At 37.5% G+C, this 16,517-nt stretch overlaps 1 protein-coding gene across 1 annotated transcript in view; it reads right to left on the reverse strand.

Moving 5' to 3' along the window:
- Positions 1 to 226: 226 nt before the first annotated feature.
- The window catches only part of HTR1E (5-hydroxytryptamine receptor 1E), a 65,881-nt gene continuing 49,590 nt past the window's right edge, over positions 227 to 16,517 (reverse strand). Inside the window, exon 2 of the mRNA XM_037013655.2 lies at positions 227 to 2,037. Coding sequence (XP_036869550.1) covers positions 755 to 1,852 — 1,098 coding nt within the window. The 5' untranslated portion in view covers positions 1,853 to 2,037 and the 3' untranslated portion in view covers positions 227 to 754. The remainder of the gene's footprint in view (positions 2,038 to 16,517) is intronic.

Below are 16,517 nucleotides of genomic sequence, written 5' to 3' on the forward strand. Positions count from 1 at the left end.
TTCACTGGGACTTAGAAGGGGAAAGGGCCCAATGTGTCTGCCAGGGAATATAGTAGCACATGGACCAAAGTAGATTTAGATTCTTATTGGCTTATGTTTCATATTCATAATCAAAGGCCTATGAAAGTGCCAGTGTATTCATTCCAGGTTCCTTTTAGAGAATAAGGAAGCTTATTTAGTCATGAACTAAAAAGGACATGCCAGCTCTATTATTTGTGTCTGGAAGGAATGGGCTATGTATCACGGCGAATAACTCTAGCTCAGGTCTGCAAGCAGTAGATGACAGCACATACACTTTTTATGCTTTATGTAGTCATGCAATTCCCATTGGAATTTGTATGCACATGGAGCCATAACCTCAGATTTAATGTCACAGAAGGGAATGTTGTCAAGTATTTAATTTATAAGTAAAAAGAAATTCTTCAACTGAAGATTTATTTTGGCAATCTTTAATTGCAGGATTAACTTAAATGGCTAAAAAAGGTAGTTTCTATTTTACCTTATTATTACTTCTATGAAATTTCTGTTTTTGTATGATAATATTTATTTGAAATTATGTGCCACAAATAAGACCAGAGGTAGAAAACAGCACACCAAATAACACACCTCAAACAAAACAGAGCAAAACAAAAAACAGGACCACACATACTTACAAATTTCCTGAACCAAGTGTGTTCAAGAATTAATGAGGTGCACCCTTTCCCCCATCCACTCACAGAGCTGGTAAAAATCATGCCTCTTGGCTTTTTACAATCTAATTATGTTCTCGACATCTAATGAGCTTTTTAAAAGCCAGCTTAAAGTCCTCATTAAAGCTTGTGTAGAGCAGAGGGTTGATAAGAGAATTAACATAACCGAGCCATGTCAAAAAATCAGCCACTTCAGAGGACACTGTATAGACACTGAGACCGACAATCAACTCTTTGATGAAAAATGGCAGCCATGACAAAATGAATGCACCCAAAATCAGTCCCAGGATGCGTGCCGCCTTGCGCTCCCTGGTACTAGAGATCTGCTGGCGTTCTCCTGGGTGATCTAGATCATTGTCGAAGGAAGAGATCCTGATGGAGGTGTGGATCTTTTCAAACTCTGTGGTAGGGTCTGAGGTTGAGAAGTCAGACACGCAGAAAGTCTGTGTGAGTTTACAACTCGCAAAAGAATTTTGGCTATCTGTGCTTCTGCTGCTTAGGTGCCGGCTTGATCCTCTCTTCTGGTAAAGGCTCTTGGCCGCATGGTAAATCCGGTAATAGAGAATCAGTATCAAAGTCAAGGGGATATAAAATGCCCCAAGTGTGGAGTAAATGGTGTAGATGACGTGGTCATGCTGAATGGTGCACTGACTGGGGGGCGGGCTGAGCTGGCGGTGACTCCGCCAGAACAGAGGGGGCATGGAGATGAAGATGGAGATGGCCCAGACGGTGAGGATCATCAGTCCAGCTCTCTTGGCGGTCCTCTTCCTGGCATACTCAATGGCATTGGTGATGGCCCAGTACCTGTCCAAGGCAATCACGCAGAGATGCAGGATGGAGCAGGTGCAGCAGGTCATGTCCACACTCAGCCACACCTCGCAGATGAAGTACCCTAGCTTCCAGCTGTCCATGACAATGTACATGATGCTCAGGGGCATGACCAACACTGCCACCAGGAGGTCCGTCACAGCCAGAGAGCAGATCAGGTAATTGGCAGGCTGGTGGAGCTTCTTGGTGGTGCAGATGGCCATGATCACAGCCAAGTTCAGCAACACAGTCAGGGTGGTGATGACCACCAGAGCCACAGAAATGAGCATCTTCTCAGTGACGGTCTTGGGTCTCACGGCCGCACTGGCTTCTGTGGTGCAGTTAGTGGTGTTCATGTTTTCCCTGTTCCTTCGGCACTGTGGAGAAGCTCTTGGTTAATTTCCTTCAGCTGGAAACTACTTAGACTTGAATGTGTCTCATTTGTAAGGAGGCTTTAGTTTCTTCAGCTATGTAGTCTCTTGTGTTCTTTTTTGTATGGGTAAAGGGAAGTGCCACAGCATTTCTTCTGGATGGAGGGTTCCTGGAAGATAGTATGTTACTGGTTAATTAATGAAAAAGCCCTGTTTTTTTTTTCCCCTCTGGAAAACCTGATAATATCTTGAGATTCATAAATTCTTTACACATATTTGATATAATTTCCATTTTTATCTCTGAATATAAAGTTCAGCTTTACATTATTCCTTAAAAGATACTTTTATAAAAGTTAAGTTTCTAAACTCTTTCTGATGAAGATATAACCAAATACTGTCTATCTTGCCACCTGAATTCTTTTATTTTTTATTAAATTCATATAGAGATCTATTTATATCTATAAAAAGCCTATTTCACATTTGGAGACATATAGTCACATTCTATCAGAACTTAGAAATTCAGGGACCATTACATTGAAGAAAAAACTTGTGTTGTTTATAATGAGCAGACTTCCAACCAGATTTTAAAGTTTCATAGCAAATATTCAGCTCCAAAGATATTAGCATCACAATGGAATTGTGTAATTTTTCTGATTATTTCTGATACTTTACATATCCCTCTGTGTATTTCGTAGGAGAAAAGGGAAAAAAAGCATATGCTTTGACGTTTATGGCAAATTGTTCTCAGAGTAATGAGTAAATTGACTATGAAATGGCATCACTGCCAAACTCAAAGATCTCTACATAAAAATAAATGTGTTTAGTTTTGTTTAACATTTGTGTCCTTTCAATTTCTCTATCTATCCATCTACCTACCTATCATCTTGTCTCCTGGATGGCTGTTATTAAGCAGGACAGTCAATGAGATAGGGACATTTATTGAGTGCCTAACTGTAAAGGCTTTTTACAAAGAGTAAGGTCAAATATAAATATATGTTTATAAGAACAAGACAATCAAAATCTGTATAGGAATACTCATGGCTAATGGCTGTTGGTTAGAATGCTGATCAAATTCTGTGATTTGACTGAAGGATTAGGCCCAGGAAAATTTCAAAGCAAAACTGGTGTTTCAGCAGTTTTAAGATGGGACAGACTGATGTGGATTAGGCCTAACAGACACAATTATCTTAGCAAAGACTGAGGATGGGAGCAGGTGAGGCACGTGTGAACTGGAGAGTGAAAGTAGGTGGGGGGGGACTGGAAGTTAAGGGGCAGGCATCAAAATCTCCAGCCAGGGTGAGATCGAGCTGGCTCTAGAGCTGGTTTCTCCTGCCCATTGGGCAGAACCAAGAATAGAGGGAGATGGGTACCATTAACTTTTAGATATAGACAATAATGATTTCACTAAAGACCAAAAATGGGGCAATTGTCTTTAAGACAGTCTATCTTTCTGCAGGTACCTGAGAATTGTCATGCCTCTGTGTTTCTACTAAGCTTTTACACTGTTTCTGTGGATTCGCCTACTTTTCGAAGTGTTGTGTTTCTCTAGTTCTCCCACAGGACTTGCTTCACCACCAATATCCTCTTTCTTGTAAATTAAATGTTTTCTTCTCCATTGGAACCTTTCCCTCTGTTTATAATCAGTTTAAATTTGCATTTTTATTTGAGGCAGGCTGTACAATTTAAAGGGTAGGCTTTGGACTCAGACCTGGGCTCAGATTCCAGCTGAGCTACCTTATCAGCTTGGGGCAGCCTCTCTACATTTCCCCCTATATCCCATGCACTTATTTCTCCATTTTGACCCCTTTCTCTATAATAAAATGAAATGAAATTATTTTCTTTATACAACTATTCTTAATTATGTCTTTCTTGAGTTCTACAGGTTTGTTGGATAGAGTAGTTCTCAACAAAAAGGCTTTTCCACTCTGATAGGCAGATTGAGAATACAGAGAGTGACATGGATAAGGGACAAAAACTTTACAAATTCCAATGTGATAATAGAGAAAATTAGGAAACGTGGTTATTTTGGAAATATGCAGTAAGAAAATCAGAAATAATTTAGCTTCACAGAGCTCTTAAAAGCTGGTGTAATTATCCAAGCTCCTATAAGTCCTAATTGTTATTTCTCTGGTGACACCATTTTCTTTGTTACTTTGTGATCATTTATGTTTCACTCCCCCCAGCAGGCAACACATTTCTGGAGGGTGGGATGTCTGACTGATTCTTTTAAATGCCTCTCGTTAAATTTGCAAAAACATTACAGGTTGCGGCTACATTGCCAGCTCTTTAATGTGTCTTAAATGTGTTTATTTTGTGTCCAAGCCTTTCAGAATAGGAGTTTTGTATCTTTGTATTGTCAGTCACCCCAAACTTCTGCACACATCCAGCTTGCCATCTTTAATCTTTTTTCCACTAACAATGTATCTTGTACTTCGTTCCATAACAACAGATATAACACAGCCTTTTGAGCAGCTGGGTAAGAGCACTTAGGGAGAGATTATAGATGGAACAAGTCTGAGAACTGGGCCCTGGAGCTCTTCACTCTTTAAAGGTCAGGAACCAGCAAAGCAGAGAAGAACAGCTATTGAAGTGGAGGAGAACAATAAGAGATAACTGGGTCCCAAGACTATGTGAAGAAAGCTTATCAGACTTGGCCATTGGCTAGGCAAAGTGGATGACATTGATAAACCTTGACAAGAGCAGTGTGATGCAGTAGAGGGGTTGAAAGGCTGAATGTGGTGGTTTCAAGAAATAAAGGGAAGAGAGGAAATAGGAACATTGGATAAGGGCAATTCAAAAGTTTTGCAGAAAAGGAGAGCAGAGAAATAAGGTATCTGGGGAGGGAGATATGGGGTCAAGGCTGCTTTCTGTTTAAAATGAGAGATTGTCTTTTTTTGCCGGTCTGGTTACAATTTTCTCTGCTGCTACACTCAATTTTCTTTATATTGGGACACAGAGCATTTTTTGGAGTGAGTAAATGTAAAAGAGGAAGCAGGAAAGCAGTATGGAAGAGTCTGGGAGTCAGTAGGTGAGGCCTGGAGGCCCTGGGTAAGTAGAATTTCTCGAATAATTTAAAGGATCATGTTGAAGGCAGTGAGGGGCCAAGATACAGTCTATTTTAGGAAATGATCCATCCTCAATTGACTTTTACCTTCCTAAGAAAATAACCCATGGTTTTATAATCACCACCAACTCCTTAGGGGGTAGTATGATTTCTAATTAGAATACTGCTGTTTAAATGGCACCTGAAAATCTCTTAAGTCTCTTTAGCTTTCACATAGTAGATAGGGGTGGAGGAATTATAATAACACTTAACTCAGAACACATTCTGCAAAACCTATCCAAACACTAATATCAACACACCAAACTTTTATTAGTCCATCAGAATGGAAAGTTAACTGCAATTATCATAGCTAAAAATGGACATATCCTATCAGGACTTAAAGCAGGAACTTCTTGGGGGGGTTTATTACTTTCAGTTTTTGTTCTGATTACAACATGGAAAATACCAGTGTGGTCCAAAGCCATATTTAAATAGGTTTTCATGAAAATTATGAACAGGAGAGAATCACAGTAAACCAAATGGGTCAGAGCATTCTGCTCCCATTTACTGGTATGCTTTGGAGCCTCTGACTTACACTACCCCACTGATGGTCAGAGCATTAGGGAGATGAGGCCACGAGGACACTCAACTGATTTTTTATTTCACCCTCTTATCTAGTCTTCTACTGGTTTTCAATAACTACCAATAATTCAACATAAATATTCTTTCATCTCTTCATTGTTTTCATTTTGCCCCAGTTTTTCCAAATCAGTAAAAAATCTCCAACATAGAATCTAAAAACAAAACCAGTATATGAACAAAACAAGACAAGACAAAACAGAAACAGACTCATAAATACAGAGAACACACTGGTGGTTGCCAGAAGGTGGGTCATGTAGGTGAAGGGGATTCAGAGGTATAAACTTCCAGTTGTAAAATAAATAAATCACAGGAATGTAAAGTACAACATAGAGAACATAGTCAATAACACTGCAATAACTATGTACGGTGACAGACGGTACCTAGACTTACCATGGTGAGCATTTTGTAATGTATATAAATGTTAAATCACTGAGTTGTATACCTGAGCCTAATATAATATTGTGTGTTAACTATACCTCAATAAAAATAAAAAGTCTCCAATATGAGCCAAGTGCTTTATTGTTGTTTCAGGAGTGGCAGCTTGCTCTCGCAATTACTAATTTTATCTAATCGTTTCTTGAATTCACTTCTGCAACCTTCATAAAGACTTTTCTTTGCCTGTCCAGGGGAAGGAAGGATGGATAGTAGTGTACGTCTCAACTTGATCAGATCAAAGGAAGGTGTGGGGAGATACTGAAGCAAGGGCTTGTTTATTTTCTTTCTCCTTTCTATTTATTTAAATTGTGATTGTGACATGGTGTGTGGTTATTTTGAGGTTATTATATTCAGAATAACAGGGAAAACATATCATTGTAAAACTTCAAGCAAATGTAGTACATAGAGGTCTAGGAGATGTTTATACATTCTGGCCACAAGTCTTTTGTCAGCACAGTGTTTTGTGAACATTTTCTACTCAGTGGTTTGCCTTTGTATTTTTTGGTGATGACTTTTGATGAGCAGATTTTAATTTTCTAAGTTATCTATTTTTTCTTTGGCATTAGCACTTCCTGTGTCCCAAGACGTGGCCTCAAAGTTACAAAGAAATTTTTCTATGTTTTCCTCTAGAGGCCTAATAGTTTTTTCTTCTATGTTCATGTTGGAGGAGGTCAGCAAAAGGACATGGGCTTGTTCAGGGGAACTGGAGGCTTCTCATCTCCTGCCCTGTCCTCGGAATGTACACTCTCCCTACCTCTCCCATAGGGGGAGCCATATTCAAGGGCATATCCTTGAGAGAGCAAAGTATTGTTGAGACCATCTGGATGGTATGGGTGACTGAACCCAGGTAAGGCTTCTAGATAAACTTTTAAGATTCTGGGAGGCAGGTGTGGAGATCTATTCATCTTGAATGCAAGCCTTGTATGTAAGTTCCCCTGCTTATTAAATGTGTGACCTAGCCGTCTGGAGTAGTCTATCTCTTTAGTCTCTCCTTGCCAATTTCAGGTTTCACCCAGGAAATTCCTGAATTTGTGAACCAACAATTCACTATCCATCTTGAATAAATTTATTTTAATTGCTTGAAAAATGAGTTCTTTTTTTATTGAAGTATAGTTGATATACAATCTTATATTGGTTTCAAGTATGCAACACGGTGGTTCAACAGTTACCCATATTATTAAATCCTTACCCCCACTGTGCAGTTGCTATCTGTCAACTGGTGGTTACCATGGGGGAGGGGTTGGGGTGGGTACATGGGGAGGGTGAGGGGGATAAAAGAGCACAAAAATTCTTAAATACATTTTGCCTTCGGATATGAAGTAGGTGTTTACTTTTTCCCCCTGATAGGGATGTCTAGTTATTTTAGCACCTCTTGGGAGTATTTCTTTCACCATTGAAATGTTTTGGTGCCTTGTATAAAAAATCAACTGACTGCATATGTCAGTCTATTTCTATATCCTATCTTCTGTTCCCTTGATCTACCTTTATGCCAGTATAACATCATCTTTATTATTGGAGCTCTTAAACTAAGTTTTGCAATTAGGTGAATCCAATGTTGTTCTTTTTCAAGATTGTTTTGGCTACTCTAAGGTTTTATGGATTTCCATATACATTTTAGAATCGAACTGTCAATTCCTACAAAACCCTCCTGGAATTTTAGATGGGGTTGTGTAGAAATTATAGACTAATAAAAGGAGAATTAAAATTTATCAATACTGTGTGTTCTCCAATCCAACAACAAAGTAGCATTCTCTGTTGACTTGGTATTTCTTAATCTTTCAGTAATATTTATAATTTTCAGGGTATAGATTTTATACATATTTCTTTAAATATGCTCCTATGTATTTTAATATTTTTGTAAATGGTACTTGTATTTCAATTTTCATATTTATTGCTTGTGTAGAGAAATACAATGGATTTTTGGGTATTAATTTTGAATCTGTGATCATGTTAATACTCATAAATTCTAGTGGATATTTTATTAATTTTTAAGATTTTTCTATGCAAACAATCATGTCTTTGCAAATAGAGGAGTTTTATTTCTTTTCCAGTTTTATTGCTTTCATTTCTTTGTCTTGCCTTATCATACTGACTAGAAACCCAGTAAGATGCTGAATAAAAGTGATGAGGGTAGACATTCTTACTGTTCTCAATTTCAGAGGGGGAGATGCTCATCACTTATAATTCATAAGATATTAACTATAAGTTTTTCTTAGATCCCTTTTACTATTTTGAGGAAATTTTCTTCTATTCCTAAATTGCTGATGGTTTTCATAATAATTGGATATTTAATTTTATCAAATATATCTTTTCCAACTCCTCGGATGATTTTATGATATCTTTTGTTTACTTTGTTAATATGGTGAATTACAATAGTTGATTTTTGGAAGTAAAACCAATATTGCAGTCTTGGAAAAACCCCAGTTAGTTATGGTATATTGTCCTTTTTATGTATTGTTGAATTTGATTCGCTAATATTTTGTTAAGGATTATTTTTTGCATTTACGTTCAGGAGAAATATTGCTCTGAATATTTTTCCTGTACTCATCTTGACCAGTTTTGGTATTGAGGCTATACTGGTCTTAAAAAAAAAGAATTTTAAAAACTTTTTGAAAGACTTAGAGAAATACTAATGTCATTTCTTTTGAGAATGTTTGGTGGAATATACCTGTGGATCTCTTTGAACCTTGAGTTTTCCTTGTGGGAAGATTTTAATTATAAATTCAATTTACATATAAAGGGCTCCTTAGGACTTCTGTTTATTCTTAGGTCACTTTTGGTGATTTATGTTCTTTAAGGAATTTGTTTCATCTAAGTTATCAGATTCATAATCATAATGTTAATCACAACATTCCTTTCATATCCTTTTAATGACTTAAATATCTATAATAATATTCCTGCTCTCATTCTTGATATTCATAATTATACTTTTTCTCTCTTGATCAGGTCTAGATAAGGATTTTTCAATTTTATTGATTTTGCAAAGACAGCCTTTGAATGACTTGATTTCCTGTATTATCTATTCTTCATTTAATTCCTTTCAGTCTTTATATTTGTTATTTCCTTCCTATACTTATTCTGGTTTAATTCACCCTTCTTTTTCTGGTTTCTTAATGTAAAAAGTAAGATAATTTGTTTAAAACTTTCTTCACCAAAAATAGAAGCATTTACAATTACAAATTTTGCCCTGAGCACTGTTTAGCTGTATCCTATAAATTTTAATATTTGTATTTTCATTATCATTCAGTCAGAAATATTTTCTAATTTCTTTCATGGTTTCTTACTTGATTTATGCAATATTTAGGACTGAATTTCTTAACTTCAATATATTTAAGCATTTTACAGGTTGTTTTAAAATTAGCTTTTAATTCCATTGTACTCAGGCTCACAAAACATGATCTGTATGATTTCAATCATTTGAAATTTTTTTGTGACTTATTTTATTGCTCAGCTTATAGTCTATCTTGATGTTATATGTGTGTTTAAAAAGAATGTGCATTCTGTGATTTTTCCATGTGATTGGCTTGACAGTGATATTCAAGTTTTCTATACATTCACTGATGTTTTGTCAACTTGTTCTATCAATTATTGACAAAAGACTATTAAAATCTCCAACTATAATTGTGAATGTGCCAATCTTTCCCTTCAGCTATGTCAACTTTTGAGTATCTATTTTCTATTTATTCAAATGCCCTTTAATTCATTTCCTTAGCATTTTGTAGTTTTTAGCATACAAGTCCTGCACATGTTATGTTAGATTTATACCTAAGTATTTTATTTTCTTGGGGTGATTCTAAATGGTATTGTGTTTTTCATTTAAGTTTCTACATGTTCATTTTTAGGATGTAGAAATGGGATTGATTCTGTGTGCTGACCTTGTGTTATGCAACCTTGCCTACCTCACCTATGAGTCATATGACTTTATGGGTAGCTTCTCAGAGTTTTCTACAGATACAATCATGTCATTGCAAATAGGAACACTTTTATTTCCCCTTTTCTGTATGCTTTTTTTTTTTTTGCCTTACTGAAGTAGCTAGACTTCCCTATACTATGTTTATTGTCAGTAATGAAAGCAAACATTTTATCTTATTCCCTATCTCAGGGAGAAAGTATTCAGTCTTTCCCTATTAACAGAACAAAGATCATTTTTGGGGACAGAATGTGAGCCTAAGTGGTAGGTGCCACTCCTCAGCCCTCGTGCTAAGATGTCTAACGTGCTATCATTGCTCTGAATCTCCCTCCACCCGCCACATGGATGAGGTGGCTGTATCCCGAGTCTCCAATCAGGTTGAGCAGAAGACAACCCCTTCCCCTTCTGACTTGTATTAGATGTTTGATATGAGCGAGAAATAACATTTTGTAGGGTTAAATTACTGATATTTTGTGGTTTATCAGTTAAAGGTGCTAGTATTATTTACCTTAAATAACACATCAACTCTCCTTGGGTGATTTGATGTTTGGAAGCTTGGTTTCACAATTTGAAAAATGAGGAAAATTATAACTACCTTACACATTTATAGGGAGAATTAAATGAGACAGCATTTGCCAAAGTGTTTGCACATTTCCTGACACCTAAAAGGTACTCAGTAAACATTTGTTCAATCTACTGTTTGCTGAGCATGCTCATATGTAGATATACTAATGGATTTCTTGTCTCCATACTGAACTAAAGGGTATTTACATGTGCCTGTGTCCTTGAATGTTTAACCTACCCCTTTAAAATGTATTCTTCAACAGTGAAAGTGATGAAACATAATGTAAGCATAATATATATTGATCAAAATATTGTGCGTTTGTCAGTCCCCTTAACATAGTTCTTTGGTAAACATTCATAGTTGGCTGGTGAATTTGACTTTAAGAACTATTTTTAAGAAAATTCATGCCACATGTGTCACAAGCTATGCCCAGGCCTACCTTGCATCTTTTGGAAACACAGTTGTGTGTTTCTGTGCAAATGAGGAGAAAAAGGGCAAGTTATACAGGTAGTTGTCCTCATCTACATGAAAGCAGATAAATGCCTCCTTACCCATTAAGTCAGTTCCATTCATTCAAAAGCTCTTTTGAAGGGATTATTGTTCGGAAAACAAATCCAGAAAAGGTTTCAGAAAGAAGTCGGTTGAGAGTCTTTCAATTAGGCCAGGAGACTTGGCAGGGATGGGTGGAGAGGGGGAGGTTGACTACAGGGTTGAAAGCAGGGGATGGCCTGGGTGGGAAAAGGAAGTCATTGAGAGGATGGGTGGCAGGAAGGTGATACAACTGACTGGCAAAATGGTGTTACTTCTTTGGAGACGACAATATAAAAGTCAGGTATTATTATAATGTCCTTGGTAACTATAAAGAGAATTTAGAGAAATTTCCCAAATTTGAAGAGTTTGTCTAAAACTTATGTTTTCAATTTGAATCTTTTCTACAATTAAACATAGTCATTATTGGATAGTCAGCACACTTTTGTTTCTTTGAAATCTGGTTAGCTTATTCATTTGAGCTTTTACCATATCAGTTTTGCTGACCTACCAAGAAGAGCCTCAATTTTTGTTAGGTTCAGAACATATTCCGCTTCACAGACTATTACACAAATAATACTTAGTTTGTTCAGTGAAGGACAAATGCTGCTTCTCCTTTTGTTGTACAGTGTAATGTTCCACTCCAACCATGGCTTCGGAACTCACTTAGCTTTCCCAAGCCTTTTTTAATTGTATTTCTTGGATTTGGCTACAAAATGCTGCCCTGCTCCAGACAGGAGAATGCAAGGGGATAAATTTGCACCATCTGTTTTTTTTAACAAACTTTAAATTTTGGTGTAATTTTATATTTATGGAAAAATTATAAAGCTTATACAGAGAGTTCCTGTATACCCATTAGCCAATTTTACACATTGTTAACATCTTACATTACATAGTGCATTTATTATAACGAGGAAACTGACATTGTTCATTATTATTAACTAAACTCCAGACTTTATGTGGGTTTACTAAGTTTGTCCATTAATGGTCTCTCTGTGTTTCAATCCAGGATACCACATCATATTATTTATTTATTTTGATTTATTCTTTTTATTGAAGTATGGTTGATATACAATATTATGTTAGCTTCAAGTATACAGCAGTGTTATTGGATAATTATCTATATCATTAAATGCTCACTCCAGCTAGTGTAGTTGCTATCTTTCAACATAGAAATATGTTACAGAATTATGGATCACACTGTATTTAGCTGTCACATCTCCCCAGTGTCCTGTAATCTGTGATGATTTCTCACCCTTTGTTTATTTTTCATGACCTTGATGGTCTTGAGAAGTACTGGCCAGGTATCCTGTAGAGTGTCCCCTGATGGTGGTTTGTCTGATGTTTTTCTCATGATTATACTGGGGTTACGGCTTTTTGGAAAGAGTACTGTGGCGGTGAAGCACCCTTCTCATTCCATCATATCCAATCTACATGACATCCTGGGAATGTTACCCTTCACCACATGGCTATGCGTCTCTTGCCAGGATCCTCCACTGCAAAGGTACTGTTTTCCCCTTCCCCACTCTGTTTTTTGGAAGTAAGTTCGTAAGTCTAGCCCACCCTCAAGGGTGGTGAATTAAGCTCTACCTCCTTGAGGGGGGAATGTGTACATATATTTTTTGGAATTCCTTTTTAAGGAAGATTGGTGTCTTCATCACTTATTTACTTACTCAGAAATGTATATTTATTTTTTTATTTGTATGTGTATACATTTATGATTCAAGGATTCCAAGGTGTAGATAAAGTGAAGGTTTCTGTGGCCAGGATTCTCACCTGGCCCTGGTTGGTTGGTTGGCTCACTACACATGTGCGGGCAATACGTTGTTAGTGACTCTATATAAAGAGCTCTGCCCAGTGCTCTCCGCAACATGGTGGCACGGCTGCAAGGCTGAAGGAGAGCAGAGACAAGACTGCAGTGGTGGCAGTGCCGAGGATGAAGACTGAGATGGCTGTGTGGACAGAGGGGCCCAGAGGCAGAGACCGGCTTGCTGCGTGCAGACTTGCTCAAGAGGACAGGATTCTAGTGATCGATCTACCACCATGGGAATAAAGTTGGGTATAAACCCTTTCACCCCAAGAACGCTATACTGTCATTTCTTTGGTCTCATTGACTCCATAGTGAACTTGCCCGGGGCTGAAACCCACTGGCAAGACACAAGGGAACAGTAGTTTCTAATTTGGGGAAAATTACTTTTATGAAAGTGCTGTTGATGTCTATTTACATTCTTTGTTTATATCAGTATGGACTCACAGATATTTATGTTATTCTTTGGCTCATAAACCCATACCACATTATTTGTTTTGTAGCTCAAATTGCTCCAGCTTTGGCTACTGGGAGCTCTCTTTGCAGCATCTCTTTTATCAGATGGTTTTCCTTTGCCCTGTATGGAATGGCAGCATCTCCCTGAAAGCTGATGGGGAAAAACAATCTGCCTTGGGAAGTATAGATAAGCTTTTAGTCAATAGAGAGTCTCTATTGCAAGCAAATAAAGTCTTTTAATATGAAGGAGTGTTATTTACTTCTCAGTAAATTCACTAACCTGTAGAAGTGTTATTTACTTCTCAGCTGAGAATAATAAAAATGAACTTCACAAAGTGCCTGTCATTTAAGCTGGCTGTGCTCAAGGTTGTATTAGCATAAAATAAAAATGGAATTACTTTTTTTAACCCAGCTTAATGACACTCTCTTGCCAATGGGTTTCAGCCCAGGATAAGATCACTATGGACTCAGTGAGACTCATATAGTGACAGTGGAATGTTCTTGGGGTGAAAGGGTTTGTACCCAACTTTAGTCCCATGGTGGCAGGTATAAGGAAGCCCCACCTCCACTATCCCTACTATTCTATGAAGATGGCGTCCTCTGCTTCACCCCAAATATGTCAGGCCTTGTATGGAGCCAGATATGTCTGGCCTTCAGAAACCTGAAAACACAGCATGTTGTACCCATGAGAAAGGAGCTACATAAGGGCCTTGAAGGCCAGATACCTGGCCATGAAGGCCGCATGCATGTGCGTCTTCAATATTTATGCAACCATGAATTAGCACTGTAGCAGTATAAGAAGTACAGCTTTTTTCTAGGAAGTTGTCCATTTCTTCTAGGTTTTTCAGCTTCTTAGCATATAGGTTTCCATCGTAGTCTCTAATAATTCTTTGTATTTCTGTTGAGTCCGTCGTGATGTTTCCTTTCTCATTTCTCATTCTGTTGATGTGTGTTGATTCTCTTTTTCTCTTAATAAGTCTGACTAGAGGCTTATCTATTTTATTTATTTTCTCAAAGAACCAGCTCTTGGTTTCATTGATTTTTTCTATTGTTTTATTCTTCTCAATTTTGTTTATTTCTTCTCTGATCTTTATTATGTCCCTCCTTCTGCTGACTTTGGGCCTCATTTGTTCTTCCTTTTCCAATTTTGATAACTGTGACATTAGACTATTCATTTGGATTTGTTCTTCCTTCTTTAAATATGCCTGGATTGCTATATACTTTCCTCTTAAGACTGCTTTCACTGCGTCCCACAGAAGTTGGGGCTTTGTGCTGTTGTTGTGTGTGTTATTTCCATATATTGCTGGATCTCCATTTTAATTTGATCGTTGATCCATTGACTGTTTAGAAGCATGTTGTTAAGCCTCCATGTGTTTGTGAGCCTTTTTGCTTTCTTGGTACAATTTATTTGTAGTTTTATACCTTTGTGGTCTGAAAAGTTGGTTGGTAGGATTTCAATCTTTTGGAATTTACTGAGGCTCTTTTTGTGGCCTAGTATGTGGTCTATTCTGGAGGATGTTCCATGTGCACTTGAGAAGAATGTGTATCCTGCTGCTTTTGGGTGTAGAGTTCTATAGATGTCTATTAGGTCCATCTGTTCTAGTGTGTTGTTCAGTGTCTCTGTGTCCTTACTTATTTTCTGTCTGGTGGATCTGTCCTTTGGAGTGAATGGTGTGTTGAAGTCTCCTAAAATGAATGCATTGCAGTCTATTTCCTCCTTTAGTTCTGTTAGTATTTGTTTCACATATGCTGGTGCTCCTGTATTGGGTGCATATATATTTATAATGGTTATATCCTCTTGTTGGACTGAGCCCTTTATCATTATGTAATGTCTTTCTTTATCTCTTGTTACTTTCTTTGTTTTGAAGTCTATTTTGTCTGATACTAGTACTGCAACAACTGCTTTTTTCTCCCTATTGTTTGCATGAAATGTATTTTTCCATCCCTTCACTTTTAGTCTGTGCATGTCTTTGGGTTTGAGGTGAGTCTCTTGTAAGCAGCATATAGATGGGTCCTGTTTTTTTAATCCATTCAGTGACTCTATATCTTTTGATTGGTGCATTCAGTCCATTTACATTTAGGGTGATTATCGATAGGTATGTATTTATTGCCATTTTAGGCTTTAGATTTATGGTTACCAAGGGTTCCAGGTTACTTTCCTTACTATCTAAGAGTCTAACTTAACTCACTTAGTATGCTGCTACAAACACAATCTAAAGGTTCTTTTCTATTTCTCCTCCTTTTTCTTCCTCCTTCATTCTTTATATATTGGGTATCAGATTCTATACTTTTTCTCTATCCCTTCCTTGATTGGCTTTGGGGATAGTCAATTTAATTTTGCATTTGCCTCACAATCAGCTGCTCCACCCTCCCTACCATGATTTTACTACCTCTGGTGACAGCTATTCAACCCTAGGAACACTTCCATCTATAGCAGTCCCTCCAAAATAGACTGCAGAGATGGTTTGTGGGAGGTAAACTCTCTCAGCTTTTGCTTATCTGGAAATTGTTTAATCCCCCCTTCAAATTTAAATGATAATCTCGCCGGATAAAGTAATCTTGGTTCCAGGCCCTTCTGCTCCATGGCATTAAATACATCATGCCACTCCCTTCCGGCCTGTAAGGTCTCTGCTGAGAAGTCTGTTGTTAGTCTGATGGGCTTTCCTTTGTATGTGATCTTATTTCTGCCTCTGGCTGCTTTTAACAGTCTGCCCTTATCCTTGATCTTTCCCATTTTAATTACTATGTGTCTTGCTGTTGTCTTCCTTGGGTCCCTTGTGTAGGGGGATCTGTGGATTTCCATGGCCTGAGAGACTATCTCCTTCCCCACACTGGGGAAGTTTTCAGCAACTACCTCCTCAAAGACACTTTCTATCCATTTTTCTCTCTCTTCTTCTTCTGGTATCCATATAATGCGAATATTGTTCCGCTTGGATTGGTCACACAGTTCTCTCAATATTCTTTCATTTTTAGATATCGTTTTTTCTCTCTGTGCCTCAGCTTCTTTGTATTCCTCTTCTCTAGTTTCTATTTCATTTATTGTCTCCTCCACCGTATCCAACCTGCTTTTAATACCCTCAATCATGTTCTTTAACAATTGGATCTCTGACCTGAATTCATTCCTGAGTTCTTGGATATCTTTCCGTACCTCCATTAGGATATTGATTATTTTTATTTTGAACTCCCTTTCAGGAAGAGTCACAAGGTTCATATCATTTAAATCTTTCTCGGGAGTTGTATTAACAATTTTACCCTGGACAAGGT

Source organism: Manis javanica, chromosome 13 (assembly GCF_040802235.1).
Source record: "Manis javanica isolate MJ-LG chromosome 13, MJ_LKY, whole genome shotgun sequence".
In the NCBI taxonomy this organism is placed as follows: Eukaryota; Metazoa; Chordata; class Mammalia; order Pholidota; family Manidae; genus Manis; species Manis javanica.